This window comes from Aythya fuligula, chromosome 2 (genome assembly GCF_009819795.1).
Source record: "Aythya fuligula isolate bAytFul2 chromosome 2, bAytFul2.pri, whole genome shotgun sequence".
In the NCBI taxonomy this organism is placed as follows: Eukaryota; Metazoa; Chordata; class Aves; order Anseriformes; family Anatidae; genus Aythya; species Aythya fuligula.
Window position 1 is genome coordinate 79570631 of NC_045560.1, and position 13897 is coordinate 79584527.

The 13897-nt window shown below is 38.5% G+C and overlaps 1 protein-coding gene across 2 annotated transcripts in view; it reads right to left on the reverse strand.

Annotated features, from left to right (window-relative positions):
• Window positions 1–13897, reverse strand: part of PIGN (phosphatidylinositol glycan anchor biosynthesis class N) — a 107494-nt gene that overhangs the window by 26439 nt on the left and 67158 nt on the right. For both annotated transcript variants that reach the window (XM_032183041.1, XM_032183042.1), the window contains exons 14-19: window positions 12607–12789; window positions 9270–9406; window positions 8137–8236; window positions 7923–8015; window positions 6211–6302; window positions 2932–3043 (exon numbers count right to left, since the gene is read on the reverse strand). In XM_032183041.1, coding sequence (XP_032038932.1) covers window positions 2932–3043; window positions 6211–6302; window positions 7923–8015; window positions 8137–8236; window positions 9270–9406; window positions 12607–12789 — 717 coding nt within the window. The remainder of the gene's footprint in view (window positions 1–2931; window positions 3044–6210; window positions 6303–7922; window positions 8016–8136; window positions 8237–9269; window positions 9407–12606; window positions 12790–13897) is intronic.

A 13897-nucleotide genomic window follows, 5' to 3' on the forward strand; every position in this document is an offset into this window, starting at 1 on the left:
CAATGTTGGAAATCCAGAATGAATACCTACAAAAGCCAGCAAACGAATGTGTAGCCTGTAAATGGACTCTCAGATCCATACAGGTAGGTAGCTCATACTCATTTGCCAAGGTGTATACTTGGATGGTGTCCCATCCATGGAGAAACCAAGACAAAAATATACAGCTCAGGACTGAAACCAAGGTGTTTATCGTCTCTGGGGATGGCTACATACAAGCTGTCATTTAAAAAAATAAATAAATCATTAGTTTTGTCTCCTCTGTGGGTCTCTTTCTGCCAAAAGGGGGAATAATTAACGTAATGGAACAAGCTTTGTTCCTTACCAGCCATGGCATCTTCACTACACGCTAATTCTCAGATGGAAAAGGAAGCTCACTTGGACAAGAAAGAAGAAAGCTGTATTCTGAAGAAAAAAAATAAGCACGACAAAAAAAGGCTAAGCAATGCTATGCCCCTTTCTTTCTCTGACATCAGAAGAAAACTGAAAAGGGAAGCATCTTTACTGAGATGCAATTCCAAAATAACTTGTGGTGAACAACTCAGGCAAGTGGGAAGAACTACTTGAGTCTTTAGGAAATGTTACCTGCTTTCTTGTATGAAAATGCATCTCATCCTAACTGAGCAGATGCAAAAATTTGAGATGAGAGATTGAAAATTTGAAATGAAAGATTCAAAAGAGGGGTCTTGCACGCAGACAGTACCAGAACAAGGAAGAAAGGGATTGAAAAAAGGAGTCAAGGGATCCTCACAAGAGAAGTTAGGCCAGATCAGCAGGGTTTTTTGCTAACAGAAGCAGTAAAGCTAGAACCTCCAGTTATTCCTTCTCTCTTGTATAGTTCAAAAGCTTTTGGTCAGAGTTGAACCTATAAAGACAGGTTAGCAAAGTTGCTAAGGGAATCCCAAGGCATAACTGCTCATGAGGGACACTATATTTTTCCTTCTACTTCAATCAACACTTGACAGGAAAGGAGCACACCAAGAAGAATGAACAATAGCAAATGAATCTATCCTCTCATTTACCAAAATGAAGAATAAGAATCATGAAGCAACCACTCTTTTTCTCCTCAGTAGTAACACATATGAGAGGAAAGCATTACTTTCAGTGACAGCTTCCAGACAGCACACGTGGGGGAGCTGCACAAATTGTTCTCAAGAAATCCCTGCCCAGATGCAAAGCAAGAACCTGATGGTGTGTGCTTATGTGCAGGAGCGTCGGTAACCTGACCGCTGCCTTTATAAAATAGCTCTTGTCTGGTGAGAAGATTGATCTCGCCCTTAAAACTGCCCAGGAGTTGTGTCTTGAACTCAAGAGCTCACAATGCTCCAGATCAGCATTCTTGACTCCTCCTACCCCAGCCCCTCTGAAAACTCCAACCCAAAAGAAAAAGCACAGGGAGAGCAAGGGAATCCCAGTGTCTAGAAATGACACCAGGCTTCTGCCAGACATTTTCCTTTAGCATTCCTGTACATTTCAGAGCAACCAAATAAATTTCAACCGCAAAACAAGCTCTTAACCGAGGAACATATGTAACAGCTCTGTAATCTTCTGTCCCCCCTCTGAGTCTGAATGCTCTTCCTGCCCAATCCTTTCCTCACCCAGAGAGTGAATGATGGATCCCATATTTGTCACTCCTAAGAAAGCTATTGAAATAAAAACCTAATAGATAACAGCAATGAGATGTCGTTATTGTAAAAATATCCCCTGATTAAGGAGCAAATTGAGGACCTTTATGATCTTTTTACAGCTTGGGACAAAATCGAAGATGTTTCTCCCTGAACAAGCAGGCAGAACATTTTCATCTAGTTAAGTATCTCAGGGCTCACAGAATTTCCTGCATCTCTGAAGCTGGCTCAAGAAGCATCTGGCATTACTCTTTGACTACTGAGCTAGTTCCCCCTCGTTTGTGAGTTTCTCCACAAAGTTACACTGCTGAGATGCTGTCACAGTTGTGTGGCGGGTTGACCTTGGCCCACCTAAGAGCACTCCCACTCTCCCAGCATAAGTTGTTTCTGAGCTTTCCAGTGAGAGATCCACAGCTGAGAATACACTGGAAATGTCTGTCTTAAATGCTTAGGACAGGAACCAGTACTTCTTCTCCTAGGTTAAGCTGAAAAGGTTAAGAGAAACCATGACATTTTAAGTATGTGCACGCTCAGGTAAAGGCATTTTAAGACTTCAATATTCTTTCCCCTCCTCCTCTTAACCAATTTGAGCTCCATGCCTAAAAAGACAATATAATGAATGCATTGCTTAGCTCAATACGAAATTCCAGCATACAAGTCATAACCAAGAAAGCTTTTAAGAAACACTGTTAGTCCTAAAATAAAACCATTATCTTGTAACAAGTTTTTTTAAAAAATGGGGACTGCAGACATGTAAAGTATTATTAAAATCTTAAAAGCTCTCTAGAACTTAATTAGCAACTAGTATGAAAAGATCTAGCTATTTTATTAAGCTGTGAAGAAAAATCTCATCTTTCATCTAAGAGAAGATTTAAAGAAAAGAAAAGCAGCTCACTATCGGTCTCACAGCTGTTATTCAACAGCCACCCAGAAACTGGAAATAATCCCCTGAACCAGCAAGCTTGTCCTTAGTGTGCATGGACAGTCCTGCAAAGGTCAGTGGGAGTTAGATACACAGACTGAAGGCAGGAGTAGAGCATCAAATTCTTGGGGTAGAGCATCAAAATGTGCACGCACATCTAGGTACCAATGCACATAAAGGAAGAGCTTTTGGGGACACAACATTATGAGATTTAAAAATGTGTATTACCATGAGCATAGTCCTCTTGAAGACAGCTAAGGAGAAAACTCAGCAACAATCAATTTCCTTTTGAAAATTGTGGCTTTGGTAGGAAAAGGTTCTTGAAGTACACAAAGAATTACACCTAGAAACACTAACATTGAGAATTACTGTAAAGTAGCAACTGACCTGATAAAAATGTACTTTCATATCTTCATTATTTCTGTACTTATTTTCACTTTTACAAGACAATGCCAAGGAGAAGCCAGAGATCAAGAGAGTCAGCAAACCAGCTGCTATTCTATAAAAACAAAAGGACAATAAAATCCTTGGAAATACCACCAAAATTAATAAATCAGGACTTTTTCATAGACATGTTCTTCAATAAGATAAAATAATTTGTTACGGTATCAAGACAGAATACATTAAAGGAACTTTAACATCTAGCTTTGGAAAAACAAAATTCAGAGTCATGTACGTGTTTTTTGTGTGTGTGTGTTTTTGTTTGTTTTTTAAATACCAAGCTTGTCATCCACAAATACGTTCTTTTTGGGTAGTGGCAAAAATTACCATTTTGGCCACGTACCTGCTTTGTTACCCATCATTTTTAGTTTTTCAATCACCACCATTTGCCTTTTGGCATCGCCATGGAGAGACTACTGACCAAAATGTCCATTTGTGAATGCTCTGCTCATTGTGTTGTCTCAGTCAAAACAAAAAAAAAAAAAGCACAAATAGCTCATATTCAGTAAAATCGGTCTGCTTAATTGTATTACAATAGTAATTTTCAGGTAATGATCTAGCCAATACAGTAACACAACTGCAGGCTATTCACTCACAGAATGAAGATTGGAAGGCACCTCTGGAGAGCAGCCTAGTCTAACTCCCTACTCAGAGCAGTGCCAACTTCCACAGGCTGCTAAGGGCAACGTCCACTTGGGTGTTGAATAATTCCAACAACAAAAACTCTACAACCTGCCTGGGCAACCTGATCCAGTCTTTGACCATTTTAATCAGTGTAAAAAATTAAAAAAAGTTTCTTATGTTTAAATGGAATTTTGTGTACCTGGATTTGTGCCCATTTCTTGTCTTTTCACTGGATACCACTGAGAAGAATCTGAATCTGTCATCTTTACCCTTCTCCCCCGCTCAAGTATATACATACTTGGATAAGACCCTCCTGAGTCTTCTCCAGGATACCTGGTTTCAGCAACCAATCTCTCCTCGTATGACAGATGTTCCACTACTGGCAATCCAGGTTTGTTTCACCAGGACTGGGTAGAGAAGAATAATCTCCATCCCTGACTTGCTGGCAATGCTCTCCCTACTCTCCCAGGGCACCACTGCCCTTCTTTGCTGCAAGGAGCACAGTGATAGCTCACGGTCAACCCAGTTAGCCCTCAGCCTGCCTGATGAATAAGGTTGTCACTTTTCATGTGCAGGACTTCACTTTCCAGTGACTTTGTATCACTGATTACAACCCTTTGAACCTGAAAATTCAGCTGGTTTTCAGTCCGCCTCACTGTCCACTGACCTAGCCTGTATGTTACCAGTTTTTGTATGAGGATGTTATGGAAGACTGTACTAAAAGGCTTGCTACAATCAAAATAAACTGTATCCACTGCTCTCCCCTTGTTCAGTCAGCCAGTCATCTCATCTTTGAAGGCTGTCATGTTCGTCAAGCACAATTTCCCCTTCGTAAATACATGCTGACCACTCCCAATCACCTTCTTTTCCTTCATATGTTTGGAAATGGTTTATTTCCAGGATTAGTTGCTTCATTGCCTTTCCCAGTGATTGATGTGAGATTAACCAGCCTGTAGTTCCCTGGATCCTCCAAATAAAGCGTTCCCTTACCTGATCCTCTTCCACTAAGAGGAAGTTGTCCTTGCTCCAGACTTTCCTGCAGGTCTCAGGGGTCTGAAGGCTGTGGTTCCTTAAGGTCAGTCATACCAATAATCACAGAGGCAAGGAAGGCCTTACTCTATTCCAAGTCCTTTGCCACCAGGTCCCCTGTCCCAGTGAACAGCAGGTGCCACATTCTCCCTAGTTTTCCTTTGGCTCCTGTATGGCATCCTAACTCATCCTGCACATTGAGACAAGCATGTCTATGTTCCTCCTGGGTAACGCAACCCTGCATTCACCTCTTGTGTGCTTACTTTTTATGAAGGAGTTCAGTCAGGATCACACTGTGCAAGTTTTATTAATGTCCTGAAGAAGCGCTGGCCTGACCTATAGTGCCAGTGCTCAAGAACAGATTTAATAAATGCACCCATTTCTCACTGGCACTCTAATTTCATCCTGTGGTATCTTCTCTTCCAGTATCTCCTTATCTTCAATATCATGAAATGTCACATGAACATATACTTTTAATTGCTGCTTCAGGGCTTTGCAATTTCAAAACTCCCTTGACAAGATTCAGACAGGTACAAGCTGTTTTAGAGGTACAATGTTTCATTAGAGAAATAAAAAGGAAGATGTACGGCCAGGGTAAGGTGAATGTAAAGAAGTGTCAGGGAGGAAGACTTGAAGGTAATTTAATTCCATTTTGATTTCTAACCCGTGCTAAGCTGTTATAAAGAAGAAAAAAGCTCACAACCAGCAGAAATACGTATCTGTATATACAGCCAAGAGACGGTACTACAGCCATCACTCATCTGTCTTGAATATTTCTAATATGCCCAAGCATCAAAGGTTTTCAATGGATAAATTTAAATTACAGTGAAAAATATTGCAGCAGAATGTAATAATAATTTTGAAAATATCTGTGCTCTTAATTCTATCTGCAATCTTCTGTCAGACAGCAGCAGGAGCTCTTGCAGTCTAGGTTGATCTGAGTCTCCCTGCAGTAACTACAAGGATACCACAAGCCTAACTCCTTCAGGCCAACCAACTGGACTGCATCCAGATAAAAGAGAATGCCTCTATGATGAAAGAGTAGCACATAATAGGAGAGCTCTCGTGGTCCTATTCGTTCTATTTCTCCGAATAACTCATTAATTACACAACATTATTCAAAGACAAAGTATTTAAAATTAGATAGAGAAATTCAGAAAGATGCTGTCAAAGTAAACTGTTTTTGAATAAATCTTCTTATTCACACATCACTGCTATTTACCATGGCTGTACCCCAGTGAAGCTCCTCCTTTAATGACAGCTTTATTTTCATGTACAATTTGCAAATTCTGGTATTGTGAAAAGTATTTTCCTCCACAAGAAATCACAGAATAATGCAACAAGCAAATGGATTTGCCTTTCTTTGAAGTACTGCAAGAGAATTAAAAGTCTCTCTTCATTGACATTAGTGACTAACCGATGTCTCTATAATCATATCATTTAAATTCTGAATTTCAATATCTGTCTCAGCCAGCTTTCAATAACACAACTCCTCACACATATCAAGTCAGTCTAAATTTCAAATATCAAAGAGGGAAACAAAACACTTAAACAGCAAGACAAGATCCTTACACCAGAGGAATGTTCGGTTCTCTTCCTACAACAGGCATTAAAGGAAATACTGCCAGGAGTGCACACAGAACAGTCCAGATCAATGTTGTTGTCTAAAAGAAACAAAAAAAAAAATGGGATTTTTGGAGGCCATGTAGACAGACAAAAAAAAAACAAACAAAAAAACACAAAAAAATTTCATTGAACTGAAATTTCATTCAGCTACAAGCACCTTCCAACAGACAAAAAAACCACCTATCTATCAATAATAAGATTAACTGGAAAAGGCCACAAGGTCATTTGTATTACAGCACTTTGATTTAATACAAAAAAGAAACTAATTCACACAGCTGTCAAAATCCCATCAAAGACAATAAGAATTAAAACTAAGCTTTAATTTTTATTCTTAAAAGCGCTTTCTCAAAGCGTGGCCTTCACGCACATCACAGTCACCAGAAAGCTGTTGAGTAACCTCACGAAGAAAGGAATAAAACCATAATCTCATCAGAAGTTTGCAGCAGCTAACTAATCGCCAATCTCTAGCGATATGCTAACATTTTTCAGTCTTTGAATCTGAATGCCATTTGATTTACCTACCATAATCACCCAGCTAGTTCTCTAAATTCTCTGCTATGAGGGAAAAAAAAAATTCACAGGTGTTTTATTTTCAGTAAAGTCAGGAAGAGATACATCACTTAAGATTTTCAAGCTCATGTCAGGTTCTACTCCCTGAAAAGATATTTTCAGGGCTAGAAAGCGTCTTCTTTGTATACCCAGCTTTAAGACGTGTTACTTGATTACTGAGATACAATAAAAAAAGCAAAGAGAAACCTACATCACAACAGCTCTTGCAAAGCACGAGAATTTGGGTACAAATTTTAATTTCAATTAAAATGCTAACGCTACTCCAGACCTCTAGGTTTTAGGTATTCTGCAAGGTAAGAGAAGTTTCAACAAACTAATGGAACAGCTGTCTGTTATATTAAAGATTGTGCCACTTCACATCCTTATCTACTGAAGCAGAGGAGGTTTTTTCCTGTGAAAAGCAGTAGAGGAAGCTGCCACTGAGGAACAATACATGCCATTTGACTGTGGACAATAAAGACATGACAAGCATTTTTCAGTAACTTCTTTTTTTTTTCAATTAAAAAAATATATATTTCTTAAATGGTGGCATTTTCACCAGTCATGTATGTCAATGCTTTTGTCACTGTGACAATTCAATAAATGATGTGCACTTCATATGACTTTAAACCAACCATTTTTCTTGTCACTACCAACAGAAAACTGATAGCTAGCTCATAGCTATCCTGGAATGAGGACAGAAGCATGACACATGACAGCAACAGCCAGGATACTGGACTCCAGGAAAAAAAAACAGAATTCTGTCAGGTTGTAATCTAGAAAGATTACAACTGTTCTTGCCTAAAATCAGTGTAGACTAGGATGCATGACAGCTGTCAGTCAAAATGTCTGTCAAATCAGTTCTGATTCTTAACCAATCCTATTGCTTGTCTCGTATATGAGAATTCTATCCCAATCACATGAAATTCCCTTGCTTTGCTACATGTTGCTGATAGAGATCAGAGTTAGAGCATAACTGAAAATCAGAATCAGAAGCAGCATTACAAAAGAGATGAATCCCAACATCCTAAGATGCAATCATCTGCCAGTCATTTAAAATGTTTTTCTTGTTGTTGTTGTTAAGTAAAGCAATAAAAACCATACAGTACCTTTGCTTGAACCCACAGCTGTGTGATCACTGGCCAGCCAGCAAACACAAGAAGACCCACAGTGAGTGTAGCGCGGTAGAAAAAGCTGAAAACCTAATAAAGAAAATTCAACATAAGATTGAAAACCAAGCACATTAATAAAACCTACAATTCCTCAAAGAGAGAAATGGTAGCAATGAGATACCCTGTTGATACATACAAATAAGATACTTACTAGTATTTCAATTCCCAGTATAGAAATCAAGATGAATCCTAGAGACTGACTGATTGGAAGCGACCGGAGATTTGCAGTGAGGTTTTGAATAACATGAAGTCTGTTCAAAACAATGGAACACAATAACCATTACTGTAACACAACAGAAATAATATAAAATTTTACTGCTTTGAACGACAGGGGCGAGGGGTCAGAGCACAAGAAATGACTGAGGTATTGCAGATCCTGTCTGCAGCTAGAAATTAAGATTGGGTGATGGCCTGAGGCTCCTTCTGCCCAGTTTTATTTGATATAAAACCTACAATAAAAACCTTCATTTCTTTCTCTCCCATTTCTGGCATATCTCCATGAGTATTTGGACAAGCTTCAGACTCCTTTTTATCCAAATTGACTCTGAGTTTATGAACATCTTTGGTTATGCTGTGCTTAATGTCCATCGTAACTGATGAAACATTCACATGCTTTAGAGGGAAAAAAAAAACAGTTATCTCTTCCAGTGTTTTATGAGGCAGCTCATTATCTAACTGCAGTTGGTCTCATTTTCCCTGAATAACACCTAGTTGGTATCTACAGAATTGCCAGTAGATTATGGAAGTAATAGAAAACAGAAAGGAAGAAGTCTTGTTGAACGTGAGGTATTTAGTCAAGTTAAAGCCAAACAAGACCAGTTCACTTCAGTATCAGAGCACAATCCTCAATATGACTGGCACATCTTCTCCAAAAGCAGCTGGAGTTCAGCACACCTAACATTCCCAGGATCAGACCATTTCAGAATAACTAAAGAAAAGGAACAACCCGCTCCATTTTATCCATTTTTGGTCAAGATTTTAGCACCTGTTTGTTCCAAAGTATTGAAAACATCTCATCTTGGAATAACATGAATTTATTTTTGCTAAAAGAAAAGATATCTTCTAGAACTGGCAGCTGCATTAGTCTGTTTGGAAACTGTTCTATATGTCAAGTGAAATATAAACCAGAGTACTCTGGAATGCCTCAGAAAACATTTCACCAAATTTAATTATGGTTGTATCTATTTTTCTTCCAAACTTACAGAAATAATTTGATTATCAACAAAAAGGACACACAGACCTGGTTTTATAAAACATGATTTCTAAAACGTATTCTTTACTCACTCTCTCATAACTGCATACCATACGGGTGCGGGCAGCAGACAGTATATGTAGTATGTCCAAGGAGAAGTTTGGATCAACAGGAAAAACGTTATCATCATCCCAACAAATGTAAAACCACACAAGAGCGCTGCAGATTCCTGAAAAACAAATGGTTAGACAAACATCACTAAAACAGCAATGAAATGGTTTAAACTACAAGCTATTTTCCACTTGTGGAGTTACACCCTAAAGCAAATGCCATGTTAGAACAGCCACTCAAGCTGCCTCGTGTCTATGAATACAACTCTGGATGCTGTTTCCACAGCCCAGTTAAAAAGCTGCAGAAGGATTTGAAGATCTACTTCTAAATATTGCTCTACGTAGGGTCCTGCAGTAAACTCTGCACAGGCAAAGTGCACTTGTACAATCTGGAAGCCTAATGCGTGCAACACTATTTAAGTTCAACAGAAGCTTGAAGTCCAGTGGAAGTCAGAGCATGAAGAGTCTTGGGAAAAAAAAAAAAAAAAAAAAAAAAAAAACACTCTTAAATTTAGGTTCTAAAAATAGACTCGAAGTATAACCTTTTGAGTTCAAGTTCAGAGCATTACAGTCAAAGCATTTAATGAAAATTCCATTAGCACACGTCTCCTTCTCCTACTTGAGGCATTTATAAGAGAAACAAATTAAAATACAAGACATCGACTCCTACTGAGATCAGCTCTTCAGGATTTAGTAGCAGCTACCGAAGGGAGATTGCCACTAGCCTTCCACAGCTAAGTTCCCCTACGTTACTCCTGATCCCCTGCAGTTTCCACCTTTGGGCATTAAGCTAAGCCAGCCCCAAATTCAATTTCCTGCTAACAAAGCAGAGATGAAAGCAAGGACGGTGGTGCAGGAGCTGCCCTGTGAGCCAACCCAATTTTTCCCAGTGCAAAGACTGATGCACCTGCTGAAGAGGCAGCACAGGCTGATGGGGACTAATCAGCAGTTAGCAGCAGGCTCTCACTTGCACAAAGAAGAGCATTAAACAGTCAATCCATCCACCTTTTACTTGGTCATTGAACTACTTTTCCTTCTTCAGGTAAAGGAAGATTACATGCAAGTTTGAAATGAACAATTTTATCTTTTGGTATTGCAACTTGAGGTTGTGAAGGCAGCTTTAGCAACGGAGCAGTCCTCAGCACAATGGGTGGGTAATGACTGAAGAATCTGTTTTCTTTTAATAACAGAACTGCCAGTTCCTCTGAATGAGTTATTTCAAAGGATACACGACTACGCTAGATGTGCTGAGAAGACAAGACACTCAATTAGCAGGTCACATCGATGGGTTAGCAGTTTTTGTTCTCCTCCCCGCCGTAATTGACATAAAACTGCCCTGATCTAAGCTGACAGCAAATGCAAGTTCTAAATGATTTTTAAAATACAATTTCTGCTAAGATACGCCATTAAAGGGAAAAAAAAGTCATACAGAAAGCTGACCTAATGCAATATGGTTCCATTAGTTTTAAATTTTAGATTTGCTGACACGTACACAAAATGAATATGTATAGATACGATACACACACAATGGAGTTTATTGTCGAACGAGTAAACCACACACAATCAACGTTTTATTCCACGCTGAGATAAAGATTATACAATCCAATAGCTGGTCATGCATTGAAGACAGAAACTGATTTCACATTTTCTGTGAATGTTTAAAATTAGATTAAAAGGTTAGGCTTCTTACTAAGTGAAACACCCCACCCCAAAAGAAAAAAAAATGTTTTCTCATAAGCAGCATAAGAAGCCACAGACTTTTATAGATGACATATACAGGATATGCAGTTTCATTATTCAAAGGCTGCTACTGGATTTTATACGGCTGTGCTTTGCACAAAACTATTTGTCAATGGTAGATTAGTTTCTCAGTAATATTCTTTAAGTAGCTCTGATACTATCTGTAAAGCAAATAACTTCCAAGTAAGAAGCGTCAGGCTCACACTGTGACTCCCTAAATATATATGAACACTAAAAAAAAAAAAAAAAAAAACTACAGAAAAGGGCCTGTTATAAAAACAGTGAAAAGAAAAATTCTACATGCAACAGAAGGAACCTCTTTGTTCCCTAACAGTGTCACTGGCATAAGTTTTGCGTAACATTTTTGAGATTTTACCTGTTGAAAGTAACGAATTATTTTAGAAGTGAAATTTTATGTTGACTAAAAATACTACATTTTTGCTTATGCTTTTAACATACCCAATATTCAGTCTAATTTTTGTAATTATTCTGTTCATATCTAACATAAGCATCTTGGACTATTTCTTCTACGTTCTTTGATGAAAGAAAACCTAAGTAATGCAGTACATCACTTATGAATATTTTCTGATTCAATTCTGTTTGATCATTTTCATTAAAAGCCAAGACTCTCTCATTTCAGCCAGTTGTAAAAACATCAAGATAGCACGATGGGAATTTTCTCAGAGTAATATACTGAAGGCAGTACAGATGCTACAGGAATACTCATTGCCAAATTAAACAATTTCTTTTACTCTGAAACAAATCCTTAAGTCTGGGAGGGTTTTTTTTGTTTGTTTGTTTGTTTGTTTCTCTCCATAAAGCTTTCATCTTCCCCTGGTGAAATGCTAGCTTTTAGCTGGTTCTCCTTTTTGAGGTCTCTCTCTTCTGATGAATGACTGAAACAAAAATGAATTTCCTAGGATTTTGGATTTTGTGAAAAATCGAGCCATTATAACCTTGTTAAAAAGAGCTTCCTCTTTGGTATTTTCTTCTCTACTCTTGCAAATCGTAAAGGGCAAGAGTGCAAGCTGACCTGTGAAACCACAGTTCACCTTTCAATTAAAACAGGTTATACATTTTAAAAATGCCATCATAGAATTGCAAGGCTTCTGAAGACTGATTACCCACCACTACTGAGGACAGGAACAAAAGAATCTACATGCAAATTTTTTGGCCCTACAGTAGAAAGCAAAAATCAAAATGGAATCTAAAAGTCTGTATTGTTCATTGTATAACAATGCCCATTACTAGAGTGCTGACTTTATTACAGTTAAAGTTGAAAATTGACTTCTGGTTAAAGACCGATTCTCTAATAGTTTTTTAGCATTTAGTAAAATGCACAGTTGTAAGAAAGAAACTCAGAAAACACAGTATTGCATATTCTGACTTGTAATGCATTGGAATACTGATCTGAATTAATGGTCCAAACAATAACACCAGGCAGGATTACAGCAGCTGTTTCCATCTGTGGTCAACAGAACAGAACAGTGGAATGTGTGCAGTTTTATCTCCTGCACAGAGGCACCAGGCACACATAACACTGAAAACAGGGAGAAATCACTGCATATTTCTGACCTACCTTATTACTACTCTGGACAGCCTTAGTCAAATTGGTATGGGTCTTGACAATCACCAGAATCACGTAAGTCGTCCATCCCATGAAACCCATTGCGATACTTAGGCCCAGGAATAATCTGTCATACGTATGGTAATACGACAGGCCTTCCAAAGCAAGGTTAATCAGGGTTTTGCACAGAGATACCTAGAGACAAAAAAAAAAAAAACACAAGCAACAGTTTGAAGTAACGTAAGCTCCATACCACGAATCAACCCAACCAACAACTGCAGCTCAAGCAGTTCTGCCATTCCTGGCACGTGTCCTCTGTACAACCAGGTATGGTGTTTTGGCCAACATCAACTACTGGAGTGTGCACCGCTTCAGACTCCTGTTGGACATAAAGTCAGCCATCACATGGCTCTTTCACTACCCAACCGAGCCACGACAGTGGTTGAGATGCTGAAAGTTTCACAGGCAGCACATCTTGAACACCATCTATTATAAAGCATACCACTTGTTTGTCCCATCAGCATTAGACCTTTACAGGTGACCCCCTGAAAAAAAAAAAACAGTCACAAGCTTCTGAGAGCACCACATTTAAATAGGAGGATGACTATGGATACAGATTACACTGGACTGTACTAAGTTTAATCACAAGTCTCTCTAGCTCACTACCTCCCTCACTGTGCTGACCCCAGTGATTTTCCCTAAGATGGGAAAAAAACTGTGTAATTTATGGTCACAGAGGATTCTCTGATTGATGGAAAGATCTGTAAGTAAGGGTATAGTAAGAAGTTAAGCACACATCATGATGCTTCTTTATATGCCCAAGTATCCATTAAATACTTTGTTATTATTATAATTGTCTTTATTAATTCGCCTGATATGGTTCTCAAGGGTAGGCATAGTAGTGGACATATCACATCCATCTCCCAGTAGAAACAGTACTCTTTTCTCTTGGAGCACTCCATTTCCAGTTCCTGCTCACTTTGAGGAAATGTCCATCAGTAATGTGTCATTACTCCCTATGACCCACAAAGTACTAGGAAATTTGAAAAAAGAAGTTCAGATCGTCCTTGATCAGATCAGAGGTTAAGTACAAGGATAAGGACAATGATATTTAACATTTGTCTCACTGTCAAAATCCTTCGAGAAGCACTCTTACACATAAAACACTTGAAAGGGCACAAAGTTCCTCAAAATAAATGAATTATAGTATGCTGATATCACCTGCTTGCTGTTATCTGTTAAAGCAGGTGACAGAGATCCTATTAAACCAAAAAGTTGGGACAAAGTTTCAATCAACAGAAAA